The sequence below is a fragment of the Paramormyrops kingsleyae genome, chromosome 7 (assembly GCF_048594095.1).
Source record: "Paramormyrops kingsleyae isolate MSU_618 chromosome 7, PKINGS_0.4, whole genome shotgun sequence".
Classification (NCBI taxonomy): Eukaryota; Metazoa; Chordata; class Actinopteri; order Osteoglossiformes; family Mormyridae; genus Paramormyrops; species Paramormyrops kingsleyae.
In genome coordinates, this window is record NC_132803.1 from 10,761,912 (window position 1) to 10,779,563 (window position 17,652).

Sequence of the window (17,652 nt, forward strand, 5' to 3'; positions counted from 1 at the left end):
GTCTAATTTTGACCCCCAGGCCAGTGTTCCGTTTATTTTTCACAGTCAAATAGGAAACAAAGGCAGGATAAGGGCCAGATTGTTTCAGTGGAATGGGGGTGGGGGGGGGGCAGTAACCCGAGCTAATACACGGGAACTCGTTTTGTTGCGTCGTAGTCATCAGAGTCCCATTGCGCTGGAACGAAACAGAAACCTCCAGAACTACACTATCCATTCATTATTCAGGGTCGTGCTTCAGAGGAGAGAAGCAGGACACGGGATCGCGCTTAAATCCTCAGTGTTATGCAAGTCAGTCCCCCCACAGACAGCAGCACAGCGCTCTCACATTCCGCACGGATTCGCCGAGCGTGCGCATCTCCGCTCCGGCTCAGGACGGTTTGTACGGTAATACTGTACACGCGCTCCGTTATTACCGCACTCGACCGGAACGGAAACTAATATCACTCTGGAGTACAGAAGATTATTTCTCCGAAATCAAGTCCTGTGATGAGGTAAATTATTAAATTCATAGAAACTGTGTGCGTGCGTGTGTACATACAACAGATTTTCTAATGAAAGTTTTGCTATTTTTAATCTATCCATTCGAGTATGAGCTGTAAGCATACTAAATATATATAAATATATAATTTTAACGAAAGATCCATTACTGTTATTCCTAATAATCTGTACTAGAAAAGACAGAGGGGAAGAAGCACGAATGGTATAGATTCATAATGCCATTTTTAACACTAGTAGAGTTTATGAGAATTACAGGCTTCTCATTAAACCCACGAAGGACATGGTGTCGTGTACACATTACATTTTAAAGCGTCAGGGAGCTGCACTACTGAAGGGTGTCCTACTTTAGTGTAAAGATATCTGTGGTTCAGCTCGAGTCTCTGCCCTGGACAAGCAACAAACCAAAACAGTGACACATTTTGCAGTCACACCCATGTCCTGCACCCAGCGGCTGTCCCATAACTATTGTTATAAAACTGTACATTATAAACTGCAAGTATATATTCAAAGTCTAAACAAATCCTGAAGACTTAAAGGTTTGGGAAAAATATTCAGTAGGATATTACATTCTCTACTGCAATAGTTAGAAGATTATATTTAAATAATATATACATTTCACTATGAAAGCTTAGTAATAGCAAACACTGGAAGAGGAATACCATCAGGCCTACATACCTGAGGCTTTTGACACTTGAAAACTCCTGGTCCACTGGAGACTCTGACTTTTTATGAGGTTCTGTAGATGAGATGTGAAATGAGGTTCTGTAGATGAGATGTGAAATGAGGTTCTGTAGATGAGATGTGGAATGAGGGTCTGTAGATGAGATGTGGAATGAGGTTCTGTAGATGACATGTGGAATGACTCTGGAACTTTGCTGGGTGCTTTAGAGAAGCTCATGGGAATTATGTCTGCATTCTAGCAACTCAATTAGGAATTCTTTTTTGTAAGCATATTGTTTTATAGGTGCTGGCCCATCTTATCTTGGCCTCCTGCCGTTTTATCCATAGTCTCATGAAGCCAGGAATCTCGATAAAGGCATTGGCTCTGGAAGTGGAAAATGGGAGTGATTTTCACTCGAGTGACATACCACGGTGTAGATCTCCATATCAGCATACTTCCACCAAACTGTTCCACCAGCATTTATTTGGTCCTTCCAAACCAAAACCATGTCAATCGGCTGCCAGGGTCATTTACAGTAACATAACTCTGAATATTTTGATCTTCAGTGATTGTAAAGTGCTGACTGATCCTTATGATCATATCGAGAACAGGCTACGTAAGAAAACTGTATTTTTTCATGCTCTGTCCTAAATTAGACAAATATGAATTATAAAGCATAGCAAAGTATAAATAATAGACACCAGATTTTGTGTCATCTGTGCAGTTTAGTTGTCCTGCAGTGGTGCAAAGGGAGTGAAAGTATTCTGAAAGCACATTCTCTCACTTTGATGCTTATTTTAAGATTTATGATACTGGATCTGCACTGTAAAAGCACAATGCCTTGGTTTATTGCTTATCTTAAGATCTTTGTGCTGGATCTGGACTCTAAAAGTACACCATCGTGGTTTGTAACCTACTTTAAGATTTGCGATACTGGATCTTGACTCCATAAAAGCGCACTGCCTCGGTTTATCACTTATCTGTCCCCTTTGATGTATAGTTTGGCTGGTAGAGCAGAGAACTGTGGAAGTGCAAAGATGGAGATGCATGGGCTGCTGGTGCATTTATGACTTGAAGGAGTGTGGATTTTGGGGGCAGTGTTTGACTCAGTGGGTCTGGACACTCTACCTGTGATTAGAAGCTCACTGGATTGAATTCGGTGGTCAGCAGAGTGATTCCATTGCTGGGCCCATGAGCACAACCCTTAACCCCAATTTCTGCATGAGCTGTGTGACCCAGCTTTCTCAACTGTTTGCTGCTTTGGAGAAATACATGTGATAGATAGATAGATAGATAGATAGATAGATAGATAGATAGATAGATAGATAGATAGATAGATAGATAGATAGATAGATAGATGTAAATCTAAAGATTTGTATGAAATATTGTGTTGGTTATGTTCTCTTTTTGCTCTGCATCTAATATGATATTTATAAGCAATCCAATGTGGTCTGCTGTTTGGTTAATTACTGTGTCTTTAACTGTAAACTGTATAACAGTCATCCTCTTAACGTTGTGTGCTTTACAGTATATTGTCCCTTTAAGCAGTATGATAGTCATCCATTAATGTGGATTGGTGTACAGTTTATTACTGCCCCTTTAAGCAGTCTGACAGTCATCCTCTAATGTGGACTGGTGTACAGTTTATTACCGCCCCTTTAAGCAGTCTGACAGTCATCCTCTAATGTGGACTGGTGTACAGTTTATTACAGCCCCTTTAAGCAGTCTGACAGTCATCCTCTAATGTGGACTGGTGTACAGTGTATTACCGTCCCTTTAAGCAGTCTGACAGTCATCCTCTAATGTGGACTGGTGTACAGTTTATTACAGCCCCTTTAAGCAGTCTGACAGTCATCCTCTAATGTGGACTAGTGTACAGTTTATTACCGTCCCCTTAAGCAGTCTGACAGTCATCCTCTAATGTGGACTGGTGTACAGTTTATTACCGCCCCTTTAAGCAGTCTGACAGTCATCCTCTAATGTGGACTGGTGTACAGTTTATTACCGTCCCTTTAAGCAGTCTGACAGTCATCCTCTAATGTGGACTGGTGTACAGTTTATTACCGCCCCTTTAAGCAGTCTGACAGTCATCCTCTAATGTGGACTGGTGTACAGTTTATTACAGCCCCTTTAAGCAGTCTGACAGTCATCCTCTAATGTGGACTGGTGTACAGTGTATTACCGTCCCTTTAAGCAGTCTGACAGTCATCCTCTAATGTGGACTGGTGTACAGTTTATTACAGCCCCTTTAAGCAGTCTGACAGTCATCCTCTAATGTGGACTAGTGTACAGTTTATTACCGTCCCTTTAAGCAGTCTGACAGTCATCCTCTAATGTGGACTGGTGTACAGTTTATTACCGCCCCTTTAAGCAGTCTGACAGTCATCCTCTAATGTGGACTGGTGTACAGTTTATTACAGCCCCTTTAAGCAGTCTGACAGTCATCCTCTAATGTGGACTAGTGTACAGTTTATTACCGTCCCTTTAAGCAGTCTGACAGTCATCCTCTAATGTGGACTGGTGTACAGTTTATTACCGCCCCTTTAAGCAGTCTGACAGTCATCCTCTAATGTGGACTGGTGTACAGTTTATTACCGTCCCTTTAAGCAATCTGACAGTCATCCTCTAATGTGGACTGGTGTACAGTTTATTACCGCCCCTTTAAGCAGTCTGACAGTCATCCTCAGACATGGTGTGATAGTGAGTGGTTCTCACACTAAGGACCTTTAGGCTACTGCTCTGCTCCCTCCCTTTGGTGATATTGAGAGTTGCTGACAGAAACCAGATGACTTTTCCCCTCCCATCCTCTTTCCCTTTCCTTCCCTTCTCCTGGATAAGCTTCTCTCCATATTTGGGTTTGTACCCGTCGTGGAGTTTGAGGGAGTGGGGGGAGGTGTGAACACCGCCGATGACAGACGCTAGGGGGGCGCCTGCACTTTTCGCTCACTATTAATGTTAATCCAAAGTTCCAAACATTCTAGATTCTTTGAAAAGACAAAAATATTTAATATTTTTGTGTTGTATCACTTATTTAATAAAGCACCAGCAGAAACTTAAGAATTTAGAGATGCAAAATATGTCGATATTTATTAATAATAAAGCCCCAGTGAGGAATCAGGGGAGGCTGAAACGACAGGTTTTGTGTATTTAAACTGTTATATTTAGTAAAGGGCATATTCCGTACAATAAACATATAGAGTGTCACATTGTCAACAAACACCATTAGAGAAGCTACACCAGCTCGTCCCCTTACATTCTCACCAAGAGGCCTAAGATTAGTAGTTTGAATATACATTCCAATGTATTAAAACATATTTTAACTGTGTCGTATGTACTGTATGCTATTTCTTAGACACAATACTAAGAACAATACCTTCAGACTTATTTATCTGGCAGGCCGCCATAGTAAATACTGTAATAACTTGTTCTTAAAAATGAATATAAAAAATTCACTGAATATTCTGTTATCATAAAATAAGGCGATTGCTTGTAGAATATGAACCAGTCCTTGCGGATTCAAGGACATAACATTCCACCAAACTCTTACTATATTTATGTTTTTGGGACACCACCCCCTGCTGGTTGGCTCCATTCATGATAATATTACATAAATTCTTGTACCATGCAATATACCTTGTGTTTTTTCTTTAAATAGGATGTCACTATAATCCATGTACCATACAATATACATTATGCTTTTTTTTTCTTTTAATAGGGGATATATATTGATTTTTCCGGTATTTTAATGTATGTACATTTTCCCTATCAGCCAAATCAAATGCTTTTCCGAAATAATTGACTCCTAAAATCTAGCGACTCTTATGGGAGATTATTATTTAATCCAGGTTAGTTTTATTATCGTGATGGAGAAGAAGTCTTCAGGTCTCGCTTGAGGTCAATCAGACAGTCAGCGTTGTCATAGCCAAATGGTCAGTGTTGTTGCAGCCAAGTGGTCAGTAATGTTGTAGCCAAATCACTGGATCGCACTAGGTTTGAACTGCTAATTTTTAATATCTTATTTCATGAATTCTGACAAACATGCGCTTGCTGAATGCCTCTTTCTGCCTGTATAGGAAATGTGTTTCACCGTGCGGCTGCTGTTTGCGCGCTATAAGCCATATGGGCCGGACCGGGCCGGCAGGAATGAGGGAAATGAACTTGGCTGCCACAGAGGCTCATTGTGTTGAATAGGTTCTTAAAAACAAACGAAACACTCTTCCTCTTTAACCGACCCCTCAACGTATGACATCATCGTCTGCTAGAGATGCAGGGGAAAGAATTTGGCTTTAGTGAGCAGAATAGAAGAGAGGCGTTGTGCAGAAGAGGAAAAAAAAAAAACAACAGAGAAGCAGGACAGAGCAATGCTGGATCAATTCAGCTCAGTAATGTTTTGGAAGGCATAAGGAGAGAAGCCCAGTGTTGTGGTAAGAATTATCTGAGAATCGTGTTAACTTAATCCAGTGCAAAGGATGGAGGAAGCATTGGGGTTGTACGTTATGCTTTCTGTTCTAACATGACTGAATAGTCCATGCATAAAAGACTTTCAGATAGGCCTACACATTCAGTACAATTAAGATTCCGCCATTTGGAACTTTTACTTACTGAATCAATTGTTTGCCTTGTTCTTTTGCATATTGCATTCTTATGATACATTTCCCTTTTCATTAGAAAAGAATAGTGTAAGTAGAATAGTGTGATAGAGGCAATGTTTACACACAATGTTTTATAATACAGATGTTTTTGAGTACATGGCGTTTTCCCACTGTAATAGTTATTGTAATCTGTTAGTTAAACTTCACGTTTTATAGATGTATCTCTTTCTTCTTTTTTGTAAGGCGCGTATGCACGACCCAGGCTTCGAGCACATTTTGTCATGGGAATCGAGTGAGAATGCAGACTGTCGGCCTGTGAGCTAGCAGGACGTACTTTGTAGTTTGCTGTTAGGCTTCGCTGGCAGACACGGTCCAAATGCAAGCTGCAAACCTGAAGTAGTTAACCTTTTATGGCCTCGTAATTACTTCCAGATGTTGGGAGCTGAGCACATTGCACATGCTGAGCGCATTGCACAATGCTGAATTTCAGTCAAAAGAGAGAACAACAGAATAAGTTTAATTCGAAAATAGGCAAAGGAGCTGAAGATGCTGTTCATGCACTTTTCATGTCTGCTTGGCTTTTGACTGTTTTTTGACCAGTAAAAGAAACCATGTCATTCTGGTATGTTTCAGTTAAACTAAATAAGATAAACTTATTATATATGAAATACCATAAAAAACAAATTATTATGTGACACATCTGTATACTGTATGTAAATGCATACCTTTAAGCTTAGACTACTTTGGATACGCTTGAGTCATGTGTAATGTAGCTGTTTTATGGGAAATAAAGTACTGCTAAGATATTGCATGCATGCTTCATTGATTTGTCACGTACGGGTTATTTGGTACATTTCCGTATTTGTCAGTTTCAGAACATAATTGAGGCCATTCAGTCCTACACTTTCAAACCAAACGACATTATTTGTTATTTGTTAACCATCCTGCATTTGTGGTTTCACATTCTTTAACCAGTATATTTGGTAATTAAGCTGCCAGTTCACATGAGATCACCAATCACCTGACTGTAAACCATCAATGTCCTGATTGGAGTTGGTTGACCGAAGATGTAAAACAGGGCCGGCTCTGTCTTTTCGGGGAACCCCAGGCAAAACTTTAATTGGGAGGCCCCACTAACAAGAAAAGTGACGATCATTTCGCTTCCTCCACAAAGCCGGTAATTTGGGGCCCTAGTCAGCCTACCACTACAGACGGCCCTGAGGTACAAACCTATTCCCGGCTAGGCTATATTGGTGATGTGTGTAGTCTCTGTATATTGTGGAAGTTAATTATATGCACGTACAAATAAATTCTTGTGTCATATTTGCATTTTTGCCTTACATTTGTTGACTGTTTGCTTACACCCTGGTTTGTCCTATTGATTTTTGGGCATTCTGTGTCTACTGCATGAATTAGCAAACTGTCATATTTACATATGTTACATATGTCTGAGCCTGTGCCCTGTAGCCTAATTTATTTCCTTGGAATGCAATATAAACGTGTAAGAACAAAACCAATATTTTCTGTTTGAATTTTGTTCAAAACATGGTAGGACAAAAGATCAATAATTTTTGACGCCATAATCTGGAGTGTAAATTATGATGTTTATTTTTGCAGATTCGTTTTTTTTTGCCATTCACACTGAATGATGAAAATATGATGAGATGGCAGAATTGGAAAAAGAGCCTGTGGTCTCTTCTAAGATATCTCTCAATTTCTTGTCCTAATATTGCCTTTCACAGTTTGTTATGTAGGATTTTTCTGTGTACTTCTCTCCTGGCTGTCATTCTGTTGTGGCCTAGGTACGTCACTGCTTGTGTCTATGCCAGGGAACACTAACTGTTGACTCAAGATGCTCTTGAACGCTTTCGAGTTTTCAACAAATCATTCTTCATTTAACAGGGGCAGCATGTGGCTCAGTTGGCTAAGCCTGTATGCCTGTAATCAGTAGGTCACTAGTTCAAACCCCAGCCTCAGTCCATTTGCAGGTCCTTGAGCAAAGCCCTTAACCCCCAGCTCCCTGGGTACCACTACAGGTGGCTGCCCTTGGCAGACAGCTTACTCTGCAAAGAGCAAGTTGAGGGAGGCATAAAGAGAATTTCCTCACAGGGATCAATAAAGTATCAATTATTATTATTAATTGGAAGAGAAGTATGTTGAGACAAGCATAGACAAGCAGCAATTAGGCCAAAAGCAAATGCAGCGTCAAAATGTAAACATAGCCAACCAAAGGAAAGACAGACTTTAATCCCCACAGCAATTTTGTACATATTACAACTTTCTGATGTGGAAAATTTGTAGTAATTTGCAGAATTCACTAACCAGTGCAGTCAGTCCGCCACATCAGTTTAATGTTTGACAACTTTTAGGCAAAGCTATCATTATTTTTAATATTGTAAACAATAAACAGGAAATAATTTTATATTAATATTATGACGCAACTCCTCATTTTTCATACTTCCTGATTTTGTCTTTTTTTTTAGACATCCTGCAAAGATGCCAGTCAGTTGAAGAGAGAGATTCCCTCAAAGAGTGTCACTTTCCTTGACTCGGTCAACGTGATATTCGGAGGTTTAAGCATCATGGAGGCCCCACCAGAAAGCCTAGATGATTATCACCATTCAGGTGGCCCTGATACCATGGAGGACGTACAGGAAACACTGGACAGGGATGCTGCTGAGGAAGGACTTCACTCTGACAAGGAAGCAAACTGCTGGGATCCTGATACCACATCAGAGGAAACTTCTGCTGAATTAAAGACAATCAATATCCCTGAGACAGGTGCATCTTTTCTACAAAACAGCTGTCAAGATGCTGACATGCAGTCACCATACAACAGTGAAGCAGCGACAGAAGGAATGAAGCAGGCCCCTTTGAACAGTGAAGGTTCAGAAAATTACAACGGTCACTCAGGGTTAGTCGACACGGATTACAAAAAGCTTCTCGGGGATACAACTGTGACAGCAATTAAGAAGGAGCCCCGCTTCGAGCTTCGGGCTTTCCAGGAAGAGAAGAAACCTTCTAAGCTCTTTGACACGCCAGTAAAAGAGCAAATTCACGTGAAGAAGGTTAGACCCTCTGAAGAGATGGCAGAATTGGAAAAGGAACGACTGGAGCTGATCAGAGGCCAGGCAGTCAAGAAGAATCCTGGAATAGCTGCAAAATGGTGGAATCCGCCTCAAGAAAAAACTTTAGAGGAAGAACTGGACCCGGACCAGCTTGCGTCACATAGGAGGTATGAGGAAAGGAAGCAGAAAAGGCCAGAAATGTCAAATATGCCACCAGCATCATCAAAACCAACTGCAGTCCCTGCTGTACCAGCAGAAATCAGCAAGGAGGATGTTGTCATGGAGCAGATCGGTTTCTCTGCGGCACGAAGCCAGTTCCTTCAGATGGAGAATAACAGACCAGTACAAAAAAGAGACGTTACTCCTAAAATCTATTCTGCCAAACCCTTCAGAATTTCAAATATTACAAATGTAGAAAAGCCAAACACTGTAACCGCTGAGATTTATGTTCCTCAAGATATCAGCCAAGTCACCACATTGAAATCCCACAACAACTGCTATACTGTAGGGGAATCTCCCACTAATCGCTCAATCGAGAGCGTACCAGAAAATGAGATTAAAGACAATGACGAAACATGGGTAGATGATGAAGACTTCACACCTGTCCGGGCTGTGATGACTTTCCTTAGGGACGAAGAGCCTGATACCTTCACAGACTCTTCCTTTAAGCCAGAGGAAGCTGATTATGGATTCGATGACCTTTCCCTCAAATCTCAGGGCGATAAGAAACACTTCGGACTGGAAAATGTGAGTGACAGTGCTGCTCCGAGTGAGACTGTCACCATCTCTCTGACAGATCAGTCCTCTTCCATGTCATATATCGTCCAGACGGTTAACATTGGGCCAGACCTGTCAGTTAACAAGCCTCTTATGTTGAAAGCTAATGATACAGATATTCTGACAGAGGAACAGCTGGAATACCATGCAGGCATTTTAGTCCAGAATGCCATCCAGCATGCAATTGCCCAGCAGACTGTGACACAGGGCCCAGAGGAGCCTCCAGACTATGAACAAAATACTGATCTCATACTGCAGCCTTTGGAAGAGATCAATAAATGGGAAGATGAGTTGGTACCTCCCCTGGAATGCAGGAGTCCTGATAAGATAACTGAAATGACTGCACTTCCAACAGACGTGGACTCCAGCAGTTACAGCGAGCCTCCGGATCGCTCTCCAAAATCCAGCGGACAGCCAGAAGAGTTCAGCTATTTTAGTAAATATTCCCAGGCAGCCGAGCTCAGGAGCACTGCCTCAGTAACAAGAAACCAAGACAAGGAGGTCAGCTCAGGGCCCTTCAGGCTGCGATCTCACAAGCAAAGGACCCTCTCCATGATCGAGGAAGAAATCCGAGCAACTCAGGAACGAGAGGAGGAGCTAAAGAGGCAGAGGAAGACACAGAGTAGTCTGAAGCAAAATCCCAAGATGCTGCCGTCCAGGCTGAGTCCCACAGGAAGGACAGCACCTGGTAGGGATCACACTTTATCATACTTCATACTTTCATTAAGAGTCACAAGTGTTTGTTTATCCAACTCTTCATGATTGAGTATTTTACTTTACTCCTTTTCTGGATACAGTCATTCACACTTAATCCACTTATCCACTATACATGTTTCCACGTTAAAAGATGCAATCTGTTTTAGTTACATAAAACTAGTGAATATTAGCAACTTAAATACTTTCATTTAAGTGGCAGAGAAAAGACTTAAGGTGGTATGGGTTACTTAAGACACTCTACAGTGGACTGATTTTAGCAAAGACATGGATTGGCAATGCTTTACTTGAGGCACAAATAATGCAGTATTATGCTCTTACTTATGTATCAATTAACCACAAACTAAGTCTTAGTTACATTCTGATCTCATGTTCGTTCATCATTAATGAATTGTGAAGCATCGTATATCTTACGTAGCTGCTATATTTGTTCATGATTTGTTAGTTTTTTTGTTTTATTTGTTTATTTAAACAATGACAGTGCAAAATAAAACATTAACCTTGTATAACAAGGAAAGATGCATCGAACCAGGTTTTAGCAAATATTGCTGATTTCTACCTGTAGTCCCTAAGCAGGTAAACGAAGCAATAAATTAGAAACAGAATAAAGTGTAAATGATGTAAACAATACAGGTCATGAAGTCATACAGACAGTATTTCAACCCCCTAATATCCCATCCCTAATAACATAAAATACAGGTCACATTAGTAAAACACATATGATCTGACAATATCCATCTCTTTGTTAAATTACTAAAAGATACTAAATTTGTACATAAAATACGCTCAGTTGGTAATTTGTTCCATTGATTTATAGCTGAAAAGAAAAAAGATGACTTAACAAAAGAGGTTTTACATCGTGGAATACTGCATTCTCCTCTTAAAGTAGATCTAGTTGCTTGTGTTTTTTTCAGAGTATAGTGAATGATTTTAAAACATAAACAGACATTTGAGTACATTATTACATTTTTTAAATGTAAAATACCATATTTAGCCAATATGCGAAAATGATGATTTTGACGTGTTTTTGTCATGAATTTGAAGGGCATCTTTATATAGTGATTCAAGTGGTCCTAAGGTTGCTTTACATGCCTGAGACCAACTTTTGTAATGCAATATAAAAAATGTGGAATAATCATGGCATTTAAATAGAGATACTGTACTCTCAACAGTAAGAGAGCATCTAACATGTCTAAAATTTGCCAAATTAAATTTCAATGTGTTTCCCAACTTTTTAACATGATTTTTAAAACTACGCATTGGATCAAGGGTACCACCAAAATATTTCAATTGTTCCATTTTTTAATTTACTGTAATATTGATACAATCTCTGAGTTTGCATCTGTTGTTTTTTCAACATTTATGTAACTCAGTAACTAAGCACTAAGTATTTGTGGCCCCATAAGTGAAGTGTTACCCCGAATTTTACACCGTTAATCAGTAGTCCTGCTCAGAAGAGCAAAAATGAGTGACTCACTACTCTTATATGAAGTGCAGCTGTAATGCTAGAGAACTCTGTAGACTTTAATTATCCCTGCAGTAATTCTGTGACAACATAAAAGGATGACTATATGTGTTATCTGGAACAGATTTAATACATTTGTTCCAGTTGTTAATGCCATCAGAACAATGTTTTCTTATTGCATTTGTAGTTGTGAAAGTTGCATGAAAGTGCTGAGGGGGTGTGCTTCTGATAATACCTACCGGAAAATAAGTGAATTAACACATTTCTTCCATGTAGGCAAGATCGAGAAGATTCGCCCCCCACCACCTGTCTCACCCTCGTCGGAGGGCTCCCCAACACCGTCCATTTCTGATGTCAGCAGTGACGACTCCGCAGGCCCCCAGAGGGCCAAAAATTTCATGCAGACTCTGATGGAAGATTACGAGACTCACAAAGTGAAGCGTCGAGAGAAAGTGGAAGATGCCAGTGTAAGCATCCATGTGCTGCTGTCTGTCAGGACAGCTGCCTTGTGGGAGGACAGAAGTGGCTGCAAATCCGCCTGCTTCCTGTTCCGCCACATTCTTAGCTCCACCATTATGAAACCATCTGTAACTGGGGCCACTTCTGTTATATCGTTAATATTAACTATTTCCCCCCAAAATCACTAAAGTACGTCTGTCTGTCAGGTTTGACAACATATCAGTAAAGCATTCATCAGAGGCTATCAAAAATGTTAGAAGCAACAATTGTATAGAACCCATGGATTACCTGTATAACTGTTTTAAAATCATAAATTCAAGAAAATATTTATTCATAAGAATTAACTACAATGATAAAATAGGCAAAAACAAATAGGAACTCATTTCAGTGCAGTGATGGACTGAATTCATGAAGGAAAATTTGTTCATTTGTTTTCTATTGACATCAGGTCACTCTAGGACAGGGGTGTCAAACTCCAGTCCTGGGGGGCCGGAGCCCTGTGTAGCTTAGTTCTTTCCTATTCTACAACAAATGATTCAGCTCAAGAGCTATGTGGTAATTAGCACAAGGAGTTGAATCAGGTGTGTTAAATGAGGGTGAACCAAAAGCTGTGTAGGGCTCCGGCCCCCCAGGACTGCAGTTTGAGACCCCTGCTCTAGGATAAAGATTGCTCTCCTCTTTTGTTTCTATTTGGATAGGTTCTAGAGGCTACAAGAGTCACGCGTCGAAAAAGCAACATGGCAATACGATGGGAAGCAGGAATGTATGCCAACCAAGACGAAGCGGACGAGGAAGAGGGTTAGGCCAGTGTCACGAGCGTCGGGGCACACAGCCTTCCCCATTATTTATTTGCGAAAGACTTAACCTGAAGTATTAAAGGTTGATTTTAATTGGCAGTCAAGGCAAGTACAGACTAAAAGCTGCAATATCAAAGCTCATGGGTCATTTCCTTACATTTCAGGTTTTAATTTTTTATTTTCTGCTTATTACTGGTTGTGTTTTCATTTTTGCCATCTTTTGAAATATGCAGGTGTACTTATAATAGAAATGAAACTCATGGGTATGGTTTATTTCAACCTTCATCCTAGGAATTATTATCTATAGTTTTGTATGCTGTAGTTGCTTTTATAAATAGATATTATTTCCCTATATAGGAAAAATTAAAGAGGGTCACCAGTGACAGTGGGTGTTTTTTTTCTTCAGGTTTCCTTGATATCAGTTGAAATATTTGAAACATTTAAGTGACACTCATTTATTGTGATTTCTGGGTGTCGCTATACAGCTTTTCTGAAAGTGTGTTTAATACTCTTACTGCGCTTGGGACAGTGTTAATACTCATCTATTCTGTAGCATATAAAACTGGCCAGGGCAGAGAATCTACAGTATATGGAAGATCAGTAGGAGATAGGATACAGACTGTAATAAGACTGAAGAAACTGAGAGACCCCCAGATGCAAGATGTACATCGAATGAACTTTCCTGTACCACAATGTTGTTGTACAGACCTTCCTATGGTCCTGTTCTTCTGTAATCAAGAAGTAAATGGGTCAGGGACCAGAGCTGCTGTTAATGACAAATTAATCATTCATAAATTCAAATGCACATGAACATGGCAGAACACTAGGGGGATTATTATATTAGGGTTAACCTATTACATGATATTTTATCATATGCCTTTTTCAACTTTAAATACATATCAGAATCTTTAACACTTCTTAGCAGCCCTCAAAGAAACAGAATCATTTGCTAAGATATTTAGGGAAGGTTAACCTTTTGCTGAATCAACAATAACATTACAGCTCAGTTATGCCTCCTTAACTTTGTTTAGAACCGAAGTATGCAAAACAGTAATATATGTATAGTTGGGTTAGGGTAAGGGTAAGGGTCTGGATTAGAGTTAGGGTCATGGTTATGTTTATGGTTAGGTTTAAGGTTAGGTTTAGGGTTAGTTCCATTCCTCATTTTGCAAATCGCCAGTACATCCATTTTCTGATTGTGGGTATTTCAATTATTCCAATAATAAGACAGGCTGGAGCCTCTGAAAGATACTTATTTTTTAAGACAGCTGGGAAAATAACAGCTCAGTATTTAAGGTTAGCTAAATGTTTTACTACATTGTGGATATATACCAGTTAGATGATTATAGAGTAATCATCATGAAATCTGTTGTGCTTTTTAGTAATTTAATTTAATACTTTTGACCATTTGTGTCGTATTCAAGAATCCCGCTTGCTTTTTGTTTGCAGCTTAGAAACTGCTACTGACTTAAACTAAAACTTATTGTTTTAGTGTAACTTGGACAGCTACTGGTTTGCTGTTTGTCTGCTCATTTTCTGTTGTGCATATTTTGATTAACCATTGAACGTGATGTATACTTTCATTTTGGACACAGAGCAACGACAGTGAAAACCCAGACCAGCAAATACACCTTCAGTAGGAAATGTTGAACGCTGTACAGGAAACAATCATTCCTTTCATATCTTTCTGGTTTTTACATTTACATTGACATATCAAGCTGATGCCTTTGCCCAAAGCGATGTGCATGTGAAGGTAAATAGCACATCACAGACATATTGTCAAGGAGTCAACTAGACGTAAGTGCAGCTAGGCTGAGCTTCTAAAGAATGCCCAGGTACACGTGTAAGAAAAACATCTTTCTTTCAGAAAATTCCATATATTAACCATTGATATACTCACCTCTCTTCTCTCCTTTAGTTCCTGTCCACATCTCAGTTATTCCTATGGCAACATATCTGTTCTCTGCACTATTGTCTCAGTATCTTGTGTTATGTCACGTCTCCTGAAATCAAGCTGCTTCCCAGGTTCTTTGCTACAAAGTTAGTCGCTCTGCACACACTATATGCACTTACTGCACTGCTGCTTCTCAGTTTTTACTAGCCAAAGATTCCTGCTTTGTCACGTGCAAAGAAACGCCGTGAAAACTGTCTGGTGTCATGCACGTAAGCACAAGTGTTAATACTTGAAGCGTGAATGACCATCCAAGTCGCCTGAGTAATAAGTAACCGAATTGAAAACCCAAAGTACTGCAGCCATAACTATGGAGAAATTAACAAATAACCCTTAAGTGTATTTTTCATGTAAACATAGGATAAATAAATATTGCCTGCTATGCAGTGAATGACATACAGAAAAGGGAATAGAAATTATATTAGCAACTAATGACTCATCCAAATTCCAAAGAAATTGAGAATGAATGTGATTTGATGAAAATGCGTGTGGGTGACCTTTGCTCAGTGAGTACCATGGTAAAATTTAGTAATTGTTTAAAAGCTTGTGCCTGTGTTTAGGTGGAAATTGTATAGATGTAGAATGGGGTTAGAAAGTAATGTATACAGGATCTAGCGATGGAGAAGTAAAAAAGATTTCATTTACGTTTCTTCTTTATGTGTATGAAAAACTAACATTGGGTTTTTTTTCTTTTTGTTGCCTTTTCTATAGTTTTATTAGTTGTATTGTTTAATTTGATATATTGGCTTCATATATCTCCTATATGCAGCAATATATAGTGATCCTTCAACATTGACTACCTTCAAAAATTTCCAGCGGATGTTTTTCTCTAGCATACCAAATTACAATGTCAGTAGATTTGGTAGTAAGGAGTTCTGCTGTGAGTGTAATTAATGCTGTAGTATGTACTTTAATCATTTTTGCATATTACACAGCACAAATTATGTCGTTTCATAAAAGACTGAGATGGTATGCTAAGGGATATATTGACTATATTGAAACTTTAATTAAAAAATAAATAAATCATGCCTATTATTAACTATTCCTTATAGAAACACCATTTCTATACACTGTATAGTACTACAGGCTCACTGCAACCCTGTAGTATACAAGCACAATGGAAGACGGATGCAGCCTACCATTTCCACACTTCAATATAAGCTTTCATTCCTAGTTACTATAAAAAGAGCAACTAACTTGTTTTACCTTGTTGTTGCTTTGACTCCATTGATTGACAAATTACTGTTTTCAGATCTGCTATAGTTAAAAATTAGCAGCGGAAAAATCTGCAGCAGCTGTCAAACTGCAGGAGGATAGATGTGCAGGTCAGATGAAGCTCAGCGGGGTTTAGTCTGTGTGTCCTGGAAAGTTGAGATTTCATTTTCTGCCGGTGTTGATGTCACAGTGACATCCAAATCATCAGATCTATGTTAGCTATTTAGCCCTGTATAAATACAGCTCCTTAATGCTTGCTGTTCCTGATTTAGAATGGCATTAATTTCTAAATATTTTGTTGTGACCTTTCTTGTGAAAATATTGTACTTAATCAAAGCAATAAGATCCATTTAAAGCACCAGTATTATTACTGTCACATTGTGTATCTGAATATGAGATTGTGAGATTTGCAGATGAGACTGTGGAGGTAATTATTTTTTTCTAATGAGGATAGTCTGTACAATTTTCTGCATATTCATACATAATAAGGCATTTAAATTCATTTATCTGACCTAACAAATGGTAACTGTTAAACATTTAAACAGTTATATGGATTTGTTTGTTATAGAAGGAAATGTAATTCAATAATTCAATGTAATTACTGAGAATAGGAAGCCAGTATTTTGATGAATCAATGACTTTTACAGTTTGTATTTGTTAATTAATTAATATGTTAAGTTGCACTATATATAATATTTACATTATAACTACATTTACAAAGTATATCAATATTTTCTAAACATTCTGAACTTCAATGCCATGAATTTCCTGATTGCAAGTTATAAAATATTTTGTGTTCCTACTAGAATGAAGGTATTGGAAAATATTATGCATGTTCATTGTATTTAACCAACATTCTATTGCTTTCTATTTTTACAGTAATATTTTGGCACAATGGAACTGATACAATGTTTTTTTTTACCTATTAAAAGCCATATTTCTTTCAAAGAGTGAAGATCTCTTTTTACAAAGTTGCAAATACCACATTGAAGCAATATGCAATATTTCTTACTATTATAAATTGTTGGAGAATCTGAAATTTGTGTGGTCCTGTCAAAACTGTTAAAAGTGATGGTACTTAAAGCAGTAAAAAAACTTTTCTTAAATAGAGCTTGTAACATATATTATGTATCTGTGCCTACTAAACACACTTTTTCCTGGGTGCTGCAGAAGAAAACACAAATGGGACAAAATTAATCATTTCTATGTGTGGTGTAAACAAAAATTCAATCATGATTCCTGTTAAATTTATTTTAATTATGGCTAGTGTTGCAGAATATCATAAAAGCAATTAAAACTGTATTGTTATACAAGACAACATGAGAAAGACAGTGAAGGAGAGGAAACAACAGAGGTGGAAAGTTCAGGACCAGAAAGTAAAAATTCAGACCAAGATTTTGTTTCAACCAACTGGTGGAATATAAAGTGTCAAAGTCACAGAGTACTCAACTGGTT

At 38.7% G+C, this 17,652-nt stretch overlaps 1 protein-coding gene across 4 annotated transcripts in view; it reads left to right on the forward strand.

The window, feature by feature from the left end:
• Positions 1 to 17,145, forward strand: part of palm2akap2 (PALM2 and AKAP2 fusion) — a 46,014-nt gene extending 28,869 nt beyond the window's left edge. For 3 of the 4 annotated variants that reach the window (XM_023808300.2, XM_023808301.2, XM_072714250.1), the window contains 3 exons: positions 8,235 to 10,284; positions 12,052 to 12,242; positions 12,933 to 17,145. In XM_023808300.2, the coding sequence (XP_023664068.2) occupies positions 8,235 to 10,284; positions 12,052 to 12,242; positions 12,933 to 13,037 (2,346 nt within the window). In that variant the 3' untranslated portion in view covers positions 13,038 to 17,145. Of the gene's footprint in view, positions 1 to 5,449; positions 5,584 to 8,234; positions 10,285 to 12,051; positions 12,243 to 12,932 lie in introns of those variants that run through there. The other variant, XM_023808302.2, reaches the window with a different exon arrangement.
• The last annotated feature ends 507 nt before the right edge of the window (positions 17,146 to 17,652 follow it).